This window comes from Gadus macrocephalus, chromosome 17 (assembly GCF_031168955.1).
Source record: "Gadus macrocephalus chromosome 17, ASM3116895v1".
Classification (NCBI taxonomy): domain Eukaryota; kingdom Metazoa; phylum Chordata; class Actinopteri; order Gadiformes; family Gadidae; genus Gadus; species Gadus macrocephalus.
Genome location: NC_082398.1, coordinates 10,595,131 through 10,618,868, shown reverse-complemented (window position 1 = coordinate 10,618,868; position 23,738 = coordinate 10,595,131). Strand labels below are relative to the sequence as shown.

The 23,738-nt window shown below is 42.7% G+C and overlaps 1 protein-coding gene and 1 long non-coding RNA gene across 2 annotated transcripts; both read right to left on the bottom strand.

Annotated features, from left to right (window-relative positions):
* Window positions 1–8,866: 8,866 nt before the first annotated feature.
* On the bottom strand, window positions 8,867–10,176 carry LOC132475961 (uncharacterized). The gene is made up of 2 exons (XR_009530040.1): window positions 9,453–10,176; window positions 8,867–9,330 (listed from the first exon to the last, which is right to left on the bottom strand). It is a non-coding gene; the product is annotated as an uncharacterized LOC132475961 (long non-coding RNA).
* A 700-nt stretch (window positions 10,177–10,876) lies between these two features.
* Window positions 10,877–16,501, bottom strand: LOC132475938 (neurexin-2-beta-like). Its single transcript, XM_060077346.1, has 2 exons — window positions 15,068–16,501; window positions 10,877–14,562 (listed from the first exon to the last, which is right to left on the bottom strand). The coding sequence occupies exon 2, from the start codon at window positions 14,324–14,326 to the stop codon at window positions 13,652–13,654; it is 675 nt and encodes a 224-aa protein (XP_059933329.1). The 5' UTR covers window positions 14,327–14,562; window positions 15,068–16,501; the 3' UTR covers window positions 10,877–13,651.
* Window positions 16,502–23,738: the final 7,237 nt, after the last annotated feature.

The following is a 23,738-nucleotide window of genomic DNA, read 5'->3' as shown; positions in this document are numbered from 1 at the left end:
TGTTTCCCCTTATGTTTTTTTTCATGACGACCAATAAAAAACAACAGTGTTACCCCTTATGTTTTTTTTCATGACGACCAATAAAAAACCACAGTGTTACCCCTTATGTTTTTTCTCATGACGACCAATAAAAAACAACAGTGTTACCCCTTATGTTTTTTTTCATGACGACCAATAAAAAACAACAGTGTTACCCCTTATGTTTTTTTTCATGACGACCGATAAAAAACAACGGTGTTACCCCTTATGTTTTTTTTCATGACGACCGATAAAAAACAACAGTGTTACCCCTTATGTTTTTTTCATGACGACCGATAAAAAACAACAGTGTTACCCCTTATGTTTTTTTTCATGACGACCGATAAAAAACAACAGTGTTACCCCTTATGTTTTTTTTGACAAAGACAACGGTGTCACCCCTTATGTTTTTTTTCATGACGACCGATAAAAAACAACAGTGTTACCCCTTATGTTTTTTTTCATGACGACCGATAAAAAACAACAGTATTAACGCTTATGTTTTTTTTCATGACGACCGATAAAAAACAACGGTGTTACCCCTTATGTTTTTTTCATGACGACCGATAAAAAACAACAGTGTTACCCCTTATGTTTTTTTTCATGACGACCGATAAAAAACAACGGTGTCACCCCTTTTTTTTTTTTTTGTGACGACCGATAAAAAACAACAGTGTTACCCCTTATGTTTTTTTTCATGACGACCGATAAAAAACAACGGTGTCACCCCTTTTTTTTTTTTTTGTGACGACCGATAAAAAACAACAGTGTTACCCCTTATGTTTTTTTTCATGACGACCAATAAAAAACAACAGTGATTTCCCTTATGGTTTTTTTCATGACGACCAATAAAAAACGACAGTGTTTCCCCTTATGTATTTTTTTCATGACGACCAATAAAAAACGACAGTGTTACCCCTAGTGTTTTTTTTCATGACGACCAAAGTAAAACAACAGTGTTACCCCCTGTGTTTTATTTGATAAATATCAACCCTTATGTTTATTTCATGACGACTGATAAAAAACGACAGTGTTTCCCCTTATATTTTATTTGACAAAAACAACAGTGTTACCCCTTATGTTTTTTTTCATGACGACCAATAAAAAACAACAGTGTTACCCCTAATGTTTTTTTTCATGACGACCGATAAAAAACAACAGTGTTTCCCCTAGTGTTTTTTTTCATGATGACCAAAGTAAAACAACAGTGTTACCCCCTATGTTTTATTTGATAAATATCAACCCTTATGTTTATTTCATGACGACTGATAAAAAATGACAGTGATACCCCTTATGTTTTTTTTCATGACGACCGATAAAAAACAACAGTGTTACCCCTTATGTTTTTTTTCATGACGACCGATAAAAAACAACAGTGTTACCCCTTATGTTTTTTTTCATGACGACCAATAAAAAACAACAGTGTTACCCCTTATGTTTTTTTTCATGACGACCAATAAAAAACCACAGTGTTACCCCTTATGTTTTTTCTCATGACGACCAATAAAAAACAACAGTGTTACCCCTTATGTTTTTTTTCATGACGACCAATAAAAAACAACAGTGTTACCCCTTATGTTTTTTTTCATGACGACCGATAAAAAACAACAGTTTTACCCCTTATGTTTTTTTTCATGACGACCGATAAAAAACAACAGTGTTACCCCTTATGTTTTTTTTGACAAAGACAACAGTGTTACCCCTTATTTTTTTTTTCATGACGACCAATAAAAAACAACAGTGTTATCCCTTATGGTTTTTTTCATGACGACCAATAAAAAACGACAGTGTTTCCCCTTATGTTTTTTTTCATGACGACCAATAAAAAACAACAGTGTTACCCCTTATGTTTTTTTTCATGACGACCAATAAAAAACCACAGTGTTACCCCTTATGTTTTTTCTCATGACGACCAATAAAAAACAACAGTGTTACCCCTATGTTTTTTTTCATGACGACCAATAAAAAACAACAGTGTTACCCCTTATGTTTTTTTTCATGACGACCGATAAAAAACAACGGTGTTACCCCTTATGTTTTTTTTCATGACGACCGATAAAAAACAACAGTGTTACCCCTTATGTTTTTTTCATGACGACCGATAAAAAACAACAGTGTTACCCCTTATGTTTTTTTTCATGACGACCGATAAAAAACAACAGTGTTACCCCTTATGTTTTTTTTCATGACGACCGATAAAAAACAACAGTGTTACCCCTTATGTTTTTTTTGACAAAGACAACGGTGTCACCCCTTATGTTTTTTTTCATGACGACCGATAAAAAACAACAGTGTTACCCCTTATGTTTTTTTTCATGACGACCGATAAAAAACAACAGTATTAACGCTTATGTTTTTTTTCATGACGACCGATAAAAAACAACGGTGTTACCCCTTATGTTTTTTTTCATGACGACCGATAAAAAACAACAGTGTTACCCCTTATGTTTTTTTCATGACGACCGATAAAAAACAACAGTGTTACCCCTTATGTTTTTTTTCATGACGACCGATAAAAAACAACGGTGTCACCCCTTTTTTTTTTTTTTGTGACGACCGATAAAAAACAACAGTGTTACCCCTTATGTTTTTTTTCATGACGACCGATAAAAAACAACGGTGTCACCCCTTTTTTTTTTTTTTGTGACGACCGATAAAAAACAACAGTGTTACCCCTTATGTTTTTTTTCATGACGACCAATAAAAAACAACAGTGATTTCCCTTATGGTTTTTTTCATGACAACCAATAAAAAACGACAGTGTTTCCCCTTATGTTTTTTTTCATGACGACCAATAAAAAACGACAGTGTTACCCCTAGTGTTTTTTTTCATGACGACCAAAGTAAAACAACAGTGTTACCCCCTGTGTTTTATTTGATAAATATCAACCCTTATGTTTATTTCATGACGACTGATAAAAAACGACAGTGTTTCCCCTTATATTTTATTTGACAAAAACAACAGTGTTACCCCTTATGTTTTTTTTCATGACGACCAATAAAAAACAACAGTGTTACCCCTAATGTTTTTTTTCATGACGACCGATAAAAAACAACAGTGTTTCCCCTAGTGTTTTTTTTCATGATGACCAAAGTAAAACAACAGTGTTACCCCCTATGTTTTATTTGATAAATATCAACCCTTATGTTTATTTCATGACGACTGATAAAAAACGACAGTGATACCCCTTATGTTTTTTTTCATGACGACCGATAAAAAACAACAGTGTTACCCCTTATGTTTTTTTTCATGACGACCGATAAAAAACAACAGTGTTACCCCTTATGTTTTTTTTGACAAAGACAACAGTGTTACCCCTTATTTTTTTTTTCATGACGACCAATAAAAAACAACAGTGTTACCCCTTATGATTTTTTTCATGTCGACCAATAAAAAACCACAGTGTTACCCCTTATGATTTTTTTCATGACGACCAATAAAAAACGACAGTGTTACCCCTAGTGTTTTTTTTCATGACGACCAAAGTAAAACAACAGTGTTACCCCCTATGTTTTATTTGATAAATATCAACCCTTATGTTTATTTCATGACGACTGATAAAAAACGACAGTGTTACCCCTTATATTTTATTTGACAAAAACAACAGTGTTACCCCTTATGTTTTTTTTCATGACGACCAATAAAAAACAACAGTGTTACCCCTTATGTTTTTTTTCATGACGACCAATAAAAAACCACAGTGTTACCCCTTATGTTTTTTCTCATGACGACCAATAAAAAACAACAGTGTTACCCCTTATGTTTTTTTTCATGACGACCAATAAAAAACAACAGTGTTACCCCTTATGTTTTTTTTCATGACGACCGATAAAAAACAACAGTGTTACCCCTTATGTTTTTTTTCATGACGACCGATAAAAAACAACAGTGTTACCCCTTATGTTTTTTTTGACAAAGACAAGTGTTACCCCTTATTTTTTTTTTCATGACGACCAATAAAAAACAACAGTGTTATCCCTTATGGTTTTTTTCATGACGACCAATAAAAAACGACAGTGTTTCCCCTTATGTTTTTTTTCATGACGACCAATAAAAAACAACAGTGTTACCCCTTATGTTTTTTCTCATGACGACCAATAAAAAACAACAGTGTTACCCCTTATGTTTTTTTTCATGACGACCAATAAAAAACAACAGTGTTACCCCTTATGTTTTTTTTCATGACGACCGATAAAAAACAACAGTGTTACCCCTTATGTTTTTTTTCAGGACGACCGATAAAAAACAACAGTGTTAACGCTTATGTTTTTTTTCATGACGACCGATAAAAAACAACGGTGTTACCCCTTATGTTTTTTTTCATGACGACCGATAAAAAACAACAGTGTTACCCCTTATGTTTTTTTCATGACGACCGATAAAAAACAACAGTGTTACCCCTTATGTTTTTTTTCATGACGACCGATAAAAAACAACAGTGTTACCCCTTATGTTTTTTTTCATGACGACCGATAAAAAACAACAGTGTTACCCCTTATGTTTTTTTTGACAAAGACAACGGTGTCACCCCTTATGTTTTTTTTCATGACGACCGATAAAAAACAACAGTGTTACCCCTTATGTTTTTTTTCATGACGACCGATAAAAAACAACAGCATTAACGCTTATGTTTTTTTTCATGACGACCGATAAAAAACAACGGTGTTACCCCTTATGTTTTTTTTCATGACGACCGATAAAAAACAACAGTGTTACCCCTTATGTTTTTTTCATGACGACCGATAAAAAACAACAGTGTTACCCCTTATGTTTTTTTTCATGACGACCGATAAAAAACAACGGTGTCACCCCTTTTTTTTTTTTTTGTGACGACCGATAAAAAACAACAGTGTTACCCCTTATGTTTTTTTTCATGACGACCGATAAAAAACAACGGTGTCACCCCTTTTTTTTTTTTTTGTGACGACCGATAAAAAACAACAGTGTTACCCCTTATGTTTTTTTTCATGACGACCAATAAAAAACAACAGTGATTTCCCTTATGGTTTTTTTCATGACGACCAATAAAAAACGACAGTGTTTCCCCTTATGTTTTTTTTCATGACGACCAATAAAAAACGACAGTGTTACCCCTAGTGTTTTTTTTCATGACGACCAAAGTAAAACAACAGTGTTACCCCCTGTGTTTTATTTGATAAATATCAACCCTTATGTTTATTTCATGACGACTGATAAAAAACGACAGTGTTTCCCCTTATATTTTATTTGACAAAAACAACAGTGTTACCCCTTATGTTTTTTTTCATGACGACCAATAAAAAACAACAGTGTTACCCCTAATGTTTTTTTTCATGACGACCGATAAAAAACAACAGTGTTACCCCTTATGTTTTTTTTCATGACGACCGATAAAAAACAACAGTGTTAACGCTTATGTTTTTTTTCATGACGACCGATAAAAAACAACGGTGTCACCCCTTATGTTTTTTTTGTGACGACCGATAAAAAACAAGTGTTACCCCTTATGTTTTTTTTTCATGACGACCGATAAAAAACAACAGTGTTACCCCTTATGTTTTTTTTTCATGACGACCGATAAAAAACAACAGTGTTACCCCTTATGTTTTTTTTCATGACGACCGATAAAAACAACAGTGTTACCCCTTATGTTTTTTTTCATGACGACCGATAAAAAACAACAGTGTTACCCCTTATGTTTTTTTTCATGACGACCGATAAAAAACAACAGTGTTACCCCTTATGTTTTTTTTCATGACGACTGATAAAAAACAACAGTGTTACCCCTTATGTTTTTTTCATGACGACCAATAAAAACAACAGTGTCATGTTTTTTTTCAAGACGACCAATAATACATTTTTCATGGAACTTTCTAAAGGGGGGGGGGGCTAGTAAGGGGGGGGGGCTTATAATGGGGGGGGGGGGGGGGGGTTATAATGGGGGGGCTTATAATGGGGGCAGTAAAGGGACATTCAAAAAAGTAGCAAGACCCCTTCAGTCCTCCCAGAATGTGTTTGGAGGTTATACTTGACTTTACCATTCACATGATTGAGAAATAAGATGTTTCCATTATGGTACCTCTGGTGGCTGTGTGAGCGGGGACTCGAACCTTAGTCTACAGAGCATTAACTAACCGTTAACCACCAGCCCTGACCGCTTCACCACCAAGGCGCTTACCAGAATGTGTTTTGACGTTATACTTGACTTTACCATTCACATGATTGAGAAATAAGATGGAACCATTAACAAACCTCTGGTGGCCGAGTGAGCGGGGACTTGAACCTTAGTCTACAGAGCTTTAACCACCAGCCCTGACCGCTTCACCACCATGTCGCTTGCAAGCATATGCTTGGAGGTTATACTTGTCTTTACCATTCACATGATAGAGATATAAGATGAATCCATTAAGGTACCTCTGGTGGCAGTGGGAGCTCGGACTTGAACCTTAGTCTACAGAGCGTTAACCAACAGCCCTGACCGCTTCACCACCAAGACGCTTACCAGAACGTGTTTGGAGGTTATACTTGACTTTACCATTCACATGATAGAGAAATAAGATGTATCCATTATGTTACCTCTGGTGGCTGTGTGAGCGGGGACTTGAACCTTAGTCTACAGAGCATTAACCACCAGCCCTGACCGATTCACCACCAAAACGCTTCCCAGTACGTGCTTGGAGGTTATACTTGACTTTACCATTCACATGATTGAGAAATAAGATGTAACCATTAAGGTACCTCTGATGGCCGTACGAGCGGAGACTCGAACCTTAGTCTACAGAGCGTTAACCAACAGCCCTGACCGCTTCACCACCAAGACGCTTTTTCAGAACGTGTTTGGAGGTTATACTTGACTTTACCATTCACATGATTGAGAAATAAGATGTATCCATTACGGTACCTCTTGAACCCTGGTTCTGAGCAGGGCACCTGAACCTACATAGTGACTGAAAGCTCGTCATTCTTATTAGCCGTGAGTGCGGGGACTCGAACCTGAGTCTACAGAGCATTAACCAACCGTTAACCACCAGCCCTGACCGCTTCACCACCAAGACGCTAACCAGAGCGTGCTTGGAGGTTATACTTGACTTTACCATTCACATGATAGAGAAATAAGATGTATCCATTACGGGACCTCTTGAACCCTGGTTCTGAGCAGGGCACATGAACCTACATAGTGTCTGAAAGCTTGTCATTCTTAATAGCCGTGCGAGCGGGGACTCGAACCAGAGTCTACAGAGCGTTAACCGACAGCCACACCACCAAGACACAGATCAGGATGTTTTAGAGGTTATACTTGACTTTACAATTCACACAGTCTAGAAATAAGAGGTTTCCATTAAGGTACTTATTCCGTCAGGTTAAATCCTGGGTCTTAGCGGTGAACAGAATTGAGAGAACATTAGTTGGACTTGAACCCCGGTCTCAGAAGTGTCAGCCAACTGCACTCTCCACTACCCCATGGAGGTTATGAACATATTGTGGTCGAAGGCTATATCAATCAGTTCAATAGAAATATCATTACAGACTTATTAGACCTACTAGACTTACCCTTTAGTTAATTAACATACATTAAACAGGAATTGAACAGGAATTGAACCCTGGTCTCCAGAGTGCTTTCCAACAGTGCTCTCAACTGCACCACTGTTCAAATCCTGCTGATGTTTGTTTCAAGTAAGATAGAGCAAGGATACTATAACTCTGCAAATTAGGGATGGGCGTGAGGAATCGATTACTCGAGTACTCCTCGTTACAAATGAACTCGGTTGGTGGACAGGCGAACTCGAGTTTGCATATACACACACAAACAAAGTTTTCTGAAGCAAATGTATCAATTTTCTGTGCGGGGCCACTAACGCATGCCGTGGGCACAAAGCAAATTAAATGTATCAATTTCTGTGTGGCGCGTGCCGTGCCGTGTGCAGACACGCCAGAATTCAAAAAGTTAAGAGATGGCGGTTAAAGCAAAGCGCAGCGAAGAATTTAAATACTTTAAAGAAATAGGAGATCATAAGGTGAAATGTAAAATATGCCAAGCGAAATCGAGCTACCAGAGTACTACAAGTACTATGTGGCAACATATGCTCCTGAAACACAACGGTGAGTTCGGGAAAGCAGACCAAGTGTGTCGGCTATTTTCACCGCCGCAAGACGCAGCTGTAATCACGGCCGTGTATAGTGAAGATCACAACGCTGAGTATTTCCATCGTCCATTTGCTGCCGTTTAATTTGCAGCTTTAAATTATTTTCAATGGTTAGGCTACTTGTTTCGTTTTTTAATTTTTTTTAACTGTTACAGGCCTTGGTTCAACGTGATTAAATCGTGAGACGCATATTTATTTCTGTAAGGAAAATGTGTTTTGAACGTTTGCAAAAATAAATAATGAATACTCTCATAACTCTGACTGTTTTGATGGAGAATAAGCATTACATGTTTGGTTGGTAATATTGCCGTTCGTCATCAGGCCTATTCCTGCTGCAGATGCGTTGCATTCTAAAAATAGATTCGATTAAACGAGTACTCGATTGATCCTCGAGGAATTCCTTCGATCACTCGAGTTTGGAATTTACTACTCGTGCCCATCCCTACTGCAAATCAATAGATGCGGCTGTCGAAAGCAAATGCTAACCCGGGGAATTCCCCTTCTTGACGCACAATGATGAATTTGGGATTAAACAAATCGTCTCAATCTGGGTAAAACAGGCAAATTTTCATATACCTCTGCGTATCCCTTTAAATTCCTTTGAAGGTCTAGGAAGGCCTATATTTTATCTCCAGCCATTTCATATCAAGTGTCACATGTGTAGTGCTGTGAATGAAATATCGCAGACAATCTAGATCATATATATAAAACAATGACAGAAATCCTATTTGAACTGGTTTTTCATTATAAACATCACATCGCCCAGAAACGCTAGCAAAATCAAAGTGGAAAAACATCTATGATATCACAGGGAAATAAATGTTTCTACTTCAATGCATATCTTGTTCATAGATTTCTGGATTGAGGGATTATCCTAGGTGTCATCCAACTCATTGGCTTCCTTCCATCCAACTTTATCGGATTCGCAATTGACTCAGACTGATCTCTTCGGTTTTACAGTAGGCAACAGAAATCTAAAATAAGATTGATCTCATTCGTAACAAATGTACTGTTTCATGTCCTGTTTCATCTGCTGTTGAAGACTTCCATCATTGGTTCGACCCGTGGTTAAATTCATCAAACTTATCCCGTTCACCGGTTCGTCAGGGCCCATGAGATTGGTCTCGATAATGTTGTGTCCTTTCCTCTGTTTCTACGGTTGTTGAATTCGGCGGAACGGCTTTACATCTGAATAGTAATATGAGAAAAGAAGGTCAGGTTATGCAAAGGACTACAATGACGAGCATCAAAACAGACTACAGAGGCAAAGTACAAGAAAGCAAGACATCGGCGATCACTCAAAAACACACCGCTCTTCACCATTCTGGTCCCGAAAGCGGTGGGAGGGAGGATGGCGAGGTTCTAGCCGTCCGTCGGTGGCAAGGCGTCCACTATGATGAAACTGTGTGGGCACCGAGTGAAACACCCATTGAGCGTCAATAAACTGACGCCATGGATATTTATGAGGAAAAAAGTGAAAGAAAACCAAAAACGGATCATGTTATTTGTTTATGTAGTCATAAACGAATAACGCGATTACACACTTGTCTTTCTGCCGATGCAGGTTTTTTGTTTGAGGCGACAATAAAGTAATTATCCTTCCCTGCTACGGTGTTTTTTGCACTAGTAGAAATACATGTGCCTCCCCCACTTTTCCACGCCCACTTCCTTTTCAACCCTCAGTGGAGTCCTAAACTCATAAGAAAGTGCTGCTTCGTCTTGCAGCAGCAAAGTTGTGGAGAGCAAGGGATAAAAGTTCTAAGACACTGGCTGAGTCAAACTCTCAACTCTTTGTGGGTCAAGTGTCAACTGTGCGCTCTTCCTAGGGAACCACGTTATAGCTTTTGGGGTACAAGCAAACAGTAATCCAGCACAGACCTTATTTATTGCTATGATACATCAATTGTGATTTAGCTTACTGATATGTTGCTTGTGTCAGCCACCAAGCTAATGCAGTGTTTCCCACATCTGCCCACCGTCTCCTCGGCAGGTACACTGTAATGTGTACGGTAACATTATAAAGTTTCCACCACGTTCAACATACCCATACATTTTTTTTTAAGAATGATTATTTTAACCAGTGATAACATCGCTGGGCTAGCCCATGATTTAATTAGCTGCATAACGTTATCTATGGCTGTTTGGGTAGTCCACTCAGCTCATGGTAATTTGGCAAGTTTAAGCTGTAACTTGCGGCTATTTCCTTAAAAAGGAAATGCATGACGTGATAAACGTCAGTGAACATAACCTCAATTAAACTTTAATACAAAGCTACAATCTAATTTTGGAATTAGTTGTAATGAATTGTAATGTCCCGTGTAACCTCAGACCTGTGACTGTCCCAATCTCAGTGGTGCAGTGAAGAGCGTCGCTGGTTAACCCTCTGTGTTACACTTTTGGGTTCAAGTCCTACTGAGGTCCATTGCAATTGTATATCACTGTGTGAATTCAATTGGAAATTATAAACTAGGACCTCTTGCAAAAATACTAGGTTGTTTTTGTGATTATACCAGTAAACAAGTTGGCATATATGAATTAACAATGACAATTTACAGCCACATTTTAAATGTGATGATTCATCTAAAGAGACAGGCCTGAAAACAGATTTGCAGTTGGTCGTACGGCCAGTAGGGTAAAGGAGAACCTGATACTAACCCAGTACTTAGGCTGTGTCTCTGTGTGATACTCTGTTCATGAGGAAGCAAGCAGAAAAGACCACAGGACACACAGGAGATTAAGAAGTATATAACCAAGTGTATTCCCCTCTGTTAATGTACACATATTTAGATTCATCTCACTGGAACACTTTACGATAACATTTAGAAAGAACAGGAAGTTACTGGGAGGAATATGGTTGGAATGGGGTCAGAGAACGTAAAGAGTGGCAATGAGACAAAGACTGCTGAAAATGGTGGCTGTATCGCCCTGAGCAGTACAGAAAGAAACAGGAAGAAACGTAAGGAGCTGCTTGAGGACATAATATATGTCAAAGGAATAAACCAAAAGCAGAAAAAAAAGGAAACACATAATAATGAATGTCAAACAGAGTTGAGGATGGGAATCGTAAATATCAGATTTCTCAGAGGAGAGTTGAGAAAAGCGTGGTTACATGTTGGTAGCCCAAATCACATTTTCTCAACAAAAAAAACAAAAAACGAAACTAAATTAAATACAACATAGAAATTCCAATTTCCCAGAATCAATTACCATAGTCAATGTTTTTAATTTTTTTTCAAATCTTCAAACAGTAATGGTAGCGGGGAAAACACACTTCTCTTAGTCATGGGATGATAGTCAAATATTTAGACATTTCACAAACTTTTTTTTTTTCAAGATTTTCTTTTTCTTTTCATGGTACAGTTTTTCTTCTTTTTTTTAATAGAGTTGAGAAAATTCGGAGTACGTTCCGTTGTATATCTCCAAGGGAACTGGCATCAGACACACACACTCCTGTGTATGGGCGTGTTCGCTCCATAAAGTTATCCCTGCCCGTTATGGCTGTCCACTCAGGGCATAAACAGGGCGCAAGCCACCAGTCTCTCACTCCATAGTACCTCAGTCCACAGTGGACCTCAACATAAGAACGCTTCTTTCCTCCCCCTTCCCCCCGCCCCAAAGTTAAAAAACTAAACCAGAAAATAACTGAGATTTTCCCCCACCACCGTTCCCGTCTCGCAACGATTCTTCAGTGGAGTCTCGTATCAGCGGTGCTGTTTTTACAACCAGGGAGTCTTCCAAAAGAGTGTAACCAAGGGAAAGGCTCATGGTTTCCGGGGGGGAAGGGGTGGGCAGCAGAGAGGGTGTTGATGGTGGCTAGGATGGGGATGGTAGTGGCTCTAATGTCACAAAGAAAATCTAAGATGTCCGTCCTCCATCTCCATCTCCTCCATCTTGTCCATCTGTGAGGAGGTTGTCACAGTCACCTACCTTGACCTTTTCCACGGGCCGCGGTTGAATGATCCACACGACTTATATTCATGTTGTCCGTTTGATCGTTTTTTTTTTCCCTCTCTTTAATTTCGGGTATTTTTTCCATTTATTCGTAACTGTGAAGAACCAGAGAACTGCTCTTTCGGGATGCAACAGCCAGGGGGAAGAGAAAGGACAGAGGTATGCTCTAAAGAAGGCTAACTGTGGGGTGAAGGTGGTCGTGGTGGTGGGGGTGGGGGGGGGGGGGGGGGGGGTCATCGTCAAAGACGTCTCTGTGGCTAAAACGTACAAAGTCAGTGTCCGAGGCACGTCGCAAACGGCGTCATCTCGTTCTTGCTACGTTTAACATCGTTGTTGTTGATCATCATCGTCGTTGTCATAATATATATTTATTTATATATATGTATGTGTACTTTTTTTTCATCAATTTAAACTCCACAGAACGAAAGAAAAAAAGAAGAAATAGTTTTCTTTTTAAATCTCGTTTTTCGTAAAATGAATACTACATGCTCGAAACACAGCAGCGGAGATTACTGTTCGGGCGGGACTGCTGTGCGCACCGCGCGAGGAGAGGAGGGAGAGAGCGCGCCGGATAAAGCAGAGGAATCAGAGAGAGAGAGAGAGAGAGAGGGGGGGAGTGAGGGGGTGAGGGTGAGAGAGAGAGAGAGAGAGAGAGAGAGAGAGAGAGAGAGAGAGAGAGAGAGAGAGAGAGAGAGAGAGAGAGGGAGAGAGAGAGACGTGAGGGACAGCGAGAGATCAAGAGAGGACACTACGAGACTTCTTAATACTTACAGAGGGAGAAGGCCAGTGGCTTTGACACTGTTTTTTTTTCTTTGTCAGAATTCAAATTTCACAGGCGTGTGTCACTGCTATTCTTCACTTGAACTGAAATTTCTTTACTTGAACCTTATCTATTCTCATACTGATTGAGGTTGTGTTGTTTTTTACAATGGCCTTGAGGATGTATGGACCTTCACTCAAATACTGTCTTTCTTCCCATGGCAATTTACAAAAGACTCACCTGGCGTGAGATAAACAAGACATTTTAGTTTGTGTGTGTGTGTGTGTGTGTGTGTGTGTGTGTGTGTGTGTGTGTGTGTGTGTGTGTGTGTGTGTGTGTGTGTTGGTGTGTGTTTGTTGGTGTTTGTGTGTGTTGGTGTGTGTGTTGGTGTTTGTGTTCGTGGTTTTGTGTGGTGCTAGAGGTGGCAGCCTCTCTTTTACAAACACACACATAAACACACTGGACAAGCCATAAACACTAAAATCAGTCCAAGCCACCGATACACAGTGTACTGTATATACCAATTTGGGAGCTAATGAGTGCAACAAATAAGTAAGGTATTCCTAGAACCTCAATTTCTACGATGGCAATCGACACTTTTAACGGTTCAAAAGAAAAGACACCATGTCTCATCCTCTCTGCCTCTCTCTCTGCCTCTCTCTCTCTCTCTCTCTCTCTCTCTCTCTCTCTCTCTCTCTCTCTCTCTCTCCTCTCTCTCACTCCTCTTTAGAAGAAGTGCCCCGGCCCCGCGGTTCAGGCTTCGCTGTCAAGGCGCTCCCCCTCCGGCTCCTGGCTCCCTCAGACGTAGTACTCCTTGTCCTTGTTCTTCTTGTTCTTGGTGACCGTCTTGGCGGCGCCCGCCTGCTTCTCCTTCACCAGCGTGCCGTTGCTGCTCTGCGTGGCGGCCGAGTTGCTGATGTAGTTGCGGCTCTGGTCCACCTGGTAGGAGCCCTCGTCGCGGTTGCGGTACTTGTACATGGCGTAGAGCAGGATGAGGATGCAGAGGGCGGCGGCCGCCACGATGCCCACCACCATGCCGGTGGTGCTGCTGGACTGCTGCACCTCGACGGCCCCGGGCAGGCCCCGCTCGGGGGACGTGGGATCTGCGGTGGGCACATGGGGGAAGTTAGGCGGGTGGGTCACCCCACCGGCGGGGTGGCGCCGCTGACCCGGGTCGGAGGAGGACGGGTGGGCCGGCGGCGGCGGGGGCAGCAGCACCTGGTCCCGGGTGTTCATCTTCCCGGCGGGGATGTTGGCGTTGCCGCCGGGGTTGGCGTTGGGGGGCTTGGGCCGCGGGCCGAGGTGGTCGGGGTCAGCGGTGGGGGTGGAGGGGAGGGGCGGGCGGTGGGGGTCGGGGACACGGGAGGAGTGGCGGTCGCGGGGGTTCTGGGCGGCGGGCGGCGGGGGGAGGACCGTCCGGTCGGTGACGAGCGGCGAGTTTTTGAAATAGTCCTCGTCGTCCGACTCGGTCATCTCGCCCGAGCCGTACGCCGACACCTCGATGGGCTCCTCGCAGTCCTCGTGGTCCAGGGGGCAGGGGGCCCGCGCGGGGACGTGGTTGGGCAGGGACAGGGTCTCTTTGGTGGTCTCGAGCAGGGTGAGGAAGGGGCGATACGTGGTCGGGGGCGGGGGGACTACCGGGTAGCGCGTCGCGATGGACGGGGGGTCTAGGGAGTCCACGGTAATTATGGGCAACACTAATTCACCTCCTGGGACAAGAAAGAGACAACGGGGGGGGGGGGGAAAGACAAGCGTTAGATACCCCCTTAAGGAAGAGTCGTCCCTCCAAACTAACACTAGGAAAGCAACGACAGTTGAAATACAGTATACATTAACACCATGATTAGAACAGCACTAAAGACTAACATGAAGTTAGTGCTAAACGTTTAGTTAACCTTGTCTATTTAAACATAGTATTCTGACTAATTTACCTAAAACTGAGGTAAAATACAAGCAAATATTCTATCCTACTCCTAGAATCCCTGAATAAACTCTTACTAAACTGTCGTAAACCTATCTGATGTATGTAAATCTGGTGTTTGCTTGTTTAACGGTACATGGTAAAAGTAAATCTAAGATATAATACTAAACAACCTATGGTACTATACAGCCTATGCTCAGCTTAACAACGTCTGTTCTAACTACGCTAGCATTCAGATGTCACTTCTGATTGGTTAAGATAAGATAGCAAACCACGAGGTTCAGGTCACTTACATTAACAAATTGGCCGCATGATTTTTGCATGAAAAAAAAAATTACAAAAAGAAAGCTGCGTAAGATTGTTTTTAGATAGTAATGATAACAACCACCACCCATTCCCTTTCTGCCATTTCATTTTTTGAGGGGCGATTGGAATAAATAGTATATTCCCAAAAGAATAGGCTTCCCACTTTACTGTACCCATCTCTTTGGCAATTTTTTTAGGGTTAGTTTTTTCTAATTAGCTTGCGGTGGCTATATGGGATTGTCATATTGGCCAACCCCTGTTAGCTAGCCTTAATTGTCGGATTTGTGTTTTAATGATTAAAGTGGCCCAAACGGACGTGAACATCATCATGAAATATCACTACAGAATAACAATCACCTTGCTGTTCAAATCCTCAGGAGGTTTAATTTAACAGGGCAAATATTGTTATATTTGGATAAGGTGGCCGAGAATGATGAATCACTAAGTTATACGTGATTAATTCGTCATTCCAAGTAATTCTATTAGCAATTAGAAATCCCAAAAGGAGATTAGTTAACAGGGAACATTATTACACAGCACACATTAAACAGACAATTTGTGGTTATTTTCAACATGTTCTCTTGCTGGCATTAACGGTATTTCGAGTCAGAATAGGATAGGAAACAATTTGAAAACGTTATAGGGAAGAGGGAAGGTTAGCATGATAACGGCACATCATAGGCGAAAATGTTAAAGCAAAATGTTAGCAAAAAATTGCTAACATCATCAGCATAGAATGACAATTCTGGCCCTTGGTTCATTTAATGAGGTGAATTAGAGTGACTTGTCGAAAGGAGATACGGTATAAAGGATTTTGGGGACGAAAGAACGGGTATAAATAGGTTTTGTTTGGGGGGAAGGACAGGGGTTAGGGTTTCTCCTGATACTAGTTAGCTTAGCAAGGATCAACACCATGATTTGTGAAAGGGCAAAGGTGGTTTGATAGCAAACAACATTCAGTTAACACAACCTGTAAATACATCTGTGTATACAACATACATAACAGAAACAGGGAACGCAATAAAAATGTGTCACACACACGAGAAGGAATAGTTAGTCACTGTTCAGTTTAGAACTCCCTTATTTTAAGTTCAAAATCACTGTGGTCTAGTTTCCATGGCAATGCTGAAGTTCTTTCTTTCTGTTTATTTTTTTTGTGTGTGTGTGTGTAAGAGGACTGTTTCGCCTTGAAGACTGGGAGGAGAGAAGAAGAGAGAGTGATGGCACCTTTTAAGGATCAGCAATCTCCAAAAAAAGAAAAGTGAAATTTCGTGAAACTTCCCAATCGGAAAAAATGGCAAACTCGTAGGAATAAATGCAATGGCAAAAAAAAAGAGAAAAACTACAAAAACTGAGTTCCCTGGACTTCCGAGGGAGCTACTCGTTTCACTGGATCTTGGATTGGGGTGGTGATGAAGAGGGGGAGGGGGGGTGGGTGGGGTGAAGGTGGTCGGGGTGGGTAGGGGCGGGGGTGTTGTTGGAGAACGCGCGAGCGACGCTATCTTTGCCGCACCATCTGTGCCTTTGACAGAGATGCTGCCAATGCAATTTCAAGCTGTACACCTAGTGCACGCCGCCCGGGTACGCCCGGGAAACACAGGGCTTACTCTGCCCGCTGTCTGCCCTACTTATGTGTTTACCGACCAGGGGAAAATAAGCTACTGACACACCCAACCCATCCCCACCGCTCCCAGTCACTCCCACTAGCGCTGCAGCCAGTGGAGTGAGTACTAGTACTGCATGAACACTACAGTAAGCCAGTACTGTTAATACAGTTGTACCGGATGCTATAACAGTGAGTACTTTAGTACTGCATGAACACTACAGTAAGCCAGTACTGTTAATACAGTTGTACCGGATGCTATAACAGTGAGTACTTTAGTACTGCATGAACACTACAGTAAGCCAGTACTGTTAATACAGTTGTATCGGACGCTATTACATTGAGTACTATAGTACTGCATGAACACTACAGTACAGCAGCCAATACAGATTATACTGTAGTACCGGATGCTAAAACAGTGAGTACTTTAGTACTGCATGAAAACTACAGTACAGCAGCCAGTACAGATTATACTGTAGTACCAGACGCTATTACAGTGAGTACATTAGTACTGCATGAACACTACAGTACAGTTAATAATGTAGTAGCGGACGCTGTGACAGTGAGTACTTTAGCACTGCATAGACACTACAGTACAGCTCACCAGTACAGTTAATCTAGTACTGGACACAGTTACAGTGAGTACTTTAGTACTGCATGAACACTATAGTACAGCAGCCAGTACAGTTAATACTGTAGTACTGGACGCAGTTAAAGTCAGTTCTTTAGAACTGCATGAACACTACAATAAAGTCAGTACAGTATATAATGTAGTACCAGACGCTGCTCCAGTGAAAACTTTAGGACTTGATGTCGTCCCACTGGATAGATGGTAGTAGAAAAGGGATGCAATGTGTTTTATTTTCTAGCTCTTTGGTTTTTTATTTCTTAACGTTGAAGCGTGCATTCACACAGTTTTACGACTTCCACTTTCTGTCAGGCTTGGAGGTTAGGAGTCATGAATCAGATAAGGATAGGTGAAAAAATAAAGGAAAACAAATACATTTTCCTAATAACATAAAAGTGCACTGGAAAGATAATCCTCCAGAAGCCATCTCTCTCTATTCTGTCTCCGTTTGGATGTTTTTGGATTGGGGGGGGGGGGGGGGGGGGGTGGGGGAATAGAGTAAAGAAGATGGAAAAGCAGCGTATTAAACTCAAATCCATCGCCACAGTCTTCAAGTCCAATCCAGGATAACCCTCAACACCCTCTGCCCCTAATACACCCTCCCCCCCCCTACACACACACACACACACACACACACCCTACTTATATTCGCCTCTATCAAACCACACCATCTTTTCATTTCCTTGTGTTGCTCTCCTGTCTGCCAGGCAAAACCCAGTTTGTTTAAAGTTACAGCGTGCTTCCATCTCCGACCGGACCCCCCAACTCATCCCCATTACACCCTCCTCCTCCTCCTACTCCTCATGCAGTAGCAGATTGGTTGAGCTGGACTGCCCCGACAGCATATTGGGCCAGCTATCGTCTAGTGGTTAAGGTGGCTTTGGTCAGCTCTGGTCCCCTTCTGCCTCCGTCAGTTAATAGTCCCCGGAGAAGGAGATTAGGAAGGGGAGACCAACAACATCGACATCCAAGGATAAGAAATGCAGACTTTTTGTAGACGGAGAGAGTGAAAGATCGCAACGGTGAACCGGCGCCATATATCTAGGGCCACAGCTCGGGTTTGAAAAATAGTGAGGTTCAATAGCGGCTTCAGATGCAGGGGTTCAGCTTTGATAAGGGGGGGGCGGGGGGTACGGCTTCAGTTGCAGGGGTTCAGTTTTGTTGGGAGGGGGTTGTGCTTGGTTCGCGCATGCACCAACAAATGTCACACATGGCGGACACAAAGTTACAAGTCTCAACTGAAGTAAGCCTTTACTCATCTCAGAGAAGTTCTCAACAGCTGATCTTGTCTACAGTTGTATTAAGGTTCTTATTCTTTTTTTAATCTCTGAAAACATTACCGAGGTCCGGACCACGGTAAACTCATAGCTGGCTCTCCCCTCTCCCTCTCTTTCTTTCTCTCTTTCTCTCGTCTCGATCCCTCAGTTGAAGCCCCCCTGTCCGAGGCTTGCCGGATGCGGTTGGCCAAATGGTCCAAGGTTCGATACCCACATTGTCCACAGCAACCATACATAGGCAGAACGCGAGAACACAACGCTGAATAAATAGCAGCAAAGACTGGAAATACTTTTGCGACGATTATTATGATGTATAACTTTTTCTGTCGTTTTATTTAGTTCACAGGGCTGTTCCAAATAATGGTGGTTACAGCGTTGGCTAAGATCAGGGCAGAATTGTATTTGATGGCAATCAAAAGCCACAAAGCTATCGTAGATTACTGACATCGGTTCTGCTTTGATGACAAGATCTACAACGCAGTAGGGGAGATATTTGATAGGAATCCTTTTGACAGACGTTGGTTTGAATAAAGTCGTTGTTTGTCTATGTGTCGACCTCAGGGGAGAGAAATAAAATCCTGAGACGTGGAAGTTTGCTGATCTCCAACACCTCTCCCTCTCCTCACCTTTAAAATAATCACAGACTGCTGTGCACACTGGGTTCCCCCCTCTGGCGCACACACACACAACCACACACACACACACACACACACACACACACACACACACACACACACACACACACACACACACACACACACACACACACACACACACACACACACACACACACGCACACACACGCGCGCGCGCGCACACACGCACGCACAAATTCGTAAAGATACAGTGGTTTGGAACATGGAGCGCTTTGCGATTCAACTTCGATTACCGTGTTGAATGGACAACAATGACAGCAGATCCCCTCACTGACTGCCTGACTGCCATCTCGCCCCTCCCCATGCATCCCCCCCCCCACCCATCGGCCCTACAATTGGTCACTTTTATTCTGAAATCAGCCCCTGCGATAGCTGCAATTACGTCCCTGTCGCCTTCTAGAAACAAACCCAAAACAAGGCGCAACCCGTGACAGCGTGGCAGCGCGCTCTCGCCGTTCCCGCACAACTTAATAAGCTGTTTACGAGCAAGGCGGGTCGGTGCAGTCGCCGGCCGCTGCCGCCGCCGCCGCCGCCACTTGTTCGCCTAAAGCAAAGTCATTTATTTCTGACGCTGATGGATGAAGCCGAGGCTCATAACACCGAGAGCCACGTAGCGGCGGGTGTTGGTGGGGACGGGCGGTATACACTGTGTGTGTGTGTGTGTGTGTGTGTGTGTTTGAGGGTTAAGGGGACAAGGGTGGTGTTCCTTTGTTCCTGCCCCTCACTCTGGTCTCTCTCTCTCTCTCTCTCTCTCTCTCTCTCTCTCTGATAGTCAATAAGGCTCTGGTATCTCTGGTGTCGTCAGGGTTTCTTTTGGGTTCTCAGTTAGGGTGTGGTGCTTGCTAGAATTGGTTTGCGTTTCTATGTGGGTGTGGCTCCGCCTCCCTCTTGACTCCGCCCCCCCGGGGACACATGGATCGAGCGGTCGACCTGATCACGTCGGTGGGGAAGGGAGCACTTTCTGACCCAAAACAGATAGAAATTTAACAATGAGGGAGGGGAGCTATGTGAACCTACATTAACTGTCGTTCTTGTACTTGAATGCTGTGTATTTGCATGATTTCTATTTCATTTTTCCCCCGTTTCGTTCTTCCCTCTCTCCTCCTTACTTATTCTTCATACCTCGTTCCACTCTTCCCCTCCTATATCCCTTTTAATCCAAGTTAAAAAGGACTTATAGTCCTATTTGTACGTGGCACACACACACACACACACACACACACACACACACACACACACACACACACACACACACACACACACACACACACACACACACACACACACACACACACACACACACACAGATATAAATACACACAAACACACACACACAAACAAATACACACCCTGTAAGATAAATTGCCTCCCAGGAGAATCTCTTCAGCGTTCCCGACAGCTGGTGAGTCGCTGACACCAAAACAAAGGAAATGTTCTTATTAAGCAAGCTAGAAAAAAATGTGTGTGGAGCTTCACAGGAATTAAGGTGTGCAGTGACTAAACTCTATGGCAAAGGAGGATAAAAGGTGGATTCTTCCTTCACTCCCTCCCTCCTTGCTTTCTTTCATTCCCTTCCTATTATCTCTGCTCACACCCTGGTGTTTCTTCAATGATAAACTGCAATCTTAGCCCTGGGACTGAGAAAGCGCCAGGTTCATAAATATTTAATAGACAACAGTAATCAGTCAATTCTACATAACACTGATTTCACGTGAGATAAATCACTAAACTGCATACTGACTCACCTCAGTGCTCCCGGAGGTTAGTATTTAGATCAAGTGAGTGGGGCAGTGAGCACCCTTAACCCCGAGGCATTTTCGCTAACATTACAACATAAAGTGAAAGTGAAAGTGAAAGTTCAATTACACATGATCGGACCACCGGGGTAAAGCGATGGAACTCAACCATGACAAGTACAACAGCAACACTGGCATCGACAACAGGTTGGGAGGGTTAAGGTGGCTTTGGAATTAGAAGCAACATCAACTCTAATGGATGGCGTTCTCGACAGATGTAAAAAAAAAAAACGTATTCAGTGGCTCCAGAGCCGTGGCGGGACGGGGCGCCGGGCGGTAATGAATGGTGGGTGCGCCGGTCCGGGACGAAGGGTATGAACTTGATATAGCACCTGCTACATCCCGCGACTGATAAGTAGCACAAGGTAGAGGAGGAGGGAGAGGGGGGCATCAAAGAGGGGGTTGTGAGATGGAGAGACCGAGAGAGAGCGAGTGAGAGTGGGTGTGGGAGAAGATGAAGCGAATGTGAGGACGAACGCGAATGGAATTAGACTCTGGAGGGGGTTTAGAATTAATGACGAGTGCGACTTTTCGCCGTCGGAAAAAATGGGTATTTGTTATTTAAATGCACTATAGGTTTTGTATATGGGTGTTAGGGAAAAGAAAGACACTTGATGGGAGGGTTTAGAATGAATGACTACTGTGCATTCGCCGTCGGTGGCAGAAGCGTATGTATCATGTAAATGCTCTGCAGGATTCACGTCTGTGTGTGAACTACATAAATTGTTCTCGCACACAAATAAAGCGCAAAACACATCGCGGTAGAGGGGCGGAAATGAAGGACGATTAAGATTTCTGCCACTCGTAGTCAGAAACATTGTCATTTTCGTCTGCGGAAACTAATAAATCGACTAAAGTGAGGGAGGATGGTCCATCACGTGTGGTGATGGATTTGTGAATGAGGGCTGTTTGTATACTTGTGTCCTCAAGTCATTCAGCAGATCCACCCGTCGCATCGACTATCTTGGTGAACCAGGGCGAACCGGAGGGGCAGGGGTGTGGGGGGGGGGGGGGGGGGGGGCTGGCGGTGGTGGGCGCTGGTTGTCAGCCCGCTCATTAGAAGTGCCGGCAGATTCCACCCAGAGTGTGGTGGGTGGGGGTAATTAAAGCACCCTGACAAACTCAAAGGACTGATTGGGCCCATGGGAGACGGACAGCACTCTCTCTCTACCTAGTAACACCGCTGCTCGCGCTCTCGCGCTCTCTCGCTCTCTCTCTCTCTCTCTCTCTCTCTCTCTCTCTCTCTCTCTCTCTCTCTCTCTTCCCACCCTCCCTCTCTCTCTCATCCTCCCCACCGCCCTCCCTCTGTCTGTCTGTCTCTCTCTTTTTCTCTCTGAGGCACCCTTTGTCAATCTCTCTTTCCCCATCTCTCACCCTCCTGCCCGCCCTCTCTCGTCCGTCCTCCCCCTTTCTCTCTCTCTCTCTCTCTCTGACGCACACAATCTCTTTGCCTTTGACTCTAACCTCTCTTTTTTTTTTTTCGGTACATTGCCTTTTTTCCATAGCCTAAAGTCGGCCCTTACTCAACTTCCTCTCTCTCTCCCTCTCTAGCTCCCTCTCTTTATCTAGCTCCCTCACTCTCCTCCTCTCTTCTTCCCTCTTACTCTCTCTCTCCAGTTTGAGCTCAGGGCTACGTGACGCACCTCTTAATATCGCTGTCGGTGTTTTCCTTCAATGCAGCCTCCTGCACTCTCTCTCACTATCTCTCCATCTCATAGTCTCCATCTCTCTCTCCCTCTCATACAGTCTTTATCTCTCTCTCAGCCCAGCTCTCCCTCCCATGCAGTCTCTACATCTCTCTCTCATTATCTCTCCCTCCCATGCAGTCTCTACATCTCTCTCTCATTATCTCTCCCTCCCATGCAGTCTCCATTATCTCTCTCATTATCTCTCCCATCGTTGCAGTCTACATCGCTCACCATCGCTACCTCTCATGCACTCTCTATATCTCTCTCGCACGATCTCTCCCTCATGCAGTCGCTATATCTCTCTCACTATCTCTCCCTCTCATAGAGTCTACACATCCATTTCTCACTATCTGTTCCTCTTATAAAGTCTTAATATCTCTCTCGCACTATCTCTCTCTCTCATGCAGTCTTTATATCTCTCTATATCTAATTTAGACTCTCTTGCTCTCTCGCCCTCCCTTTTCCCCTCTCTCTCATACACAGTACTCCTTAGGGCGCAATTTTGTGGTCTCATTTTCCACTCCAAACCGCTTTCTCCTCATAAATCCAATTTGGGTGTGTCAACAACTTTTATGCCACCTTATTCCTAGATTAGGTCTTTCTCCATAATATCATTTTGAAATTTATTTTGAATGAAAAGTCAGGAGATTTAGTTTCCTCTGTCGACGATGGCAAACGCAGAAACCAGAGGAACAAAGAAGTGGATTGCAATCTGTACGAGGGTTGAAGTCCCACCTCAAGCCGCTGTCTGTAAATTGTGACGACTACATTCAGCTGTAAAGCTAGCATTAAGTTAGAATATAGCTTCACGGCTAAAGGCCAATACGATTTTAATGACCTGTTTCTGTATTCACTGTATGTCACTTTGGATGTACGTATAAGTGCCTGCTTAATGACTAAATTGTACTACTACTACTCATAATACAAAGGATAATAAATGCATTGCTATATAACTGATGAAATATATCATCACTTACATTGTGTAAGTATATTATATAAGTATAGAAAGA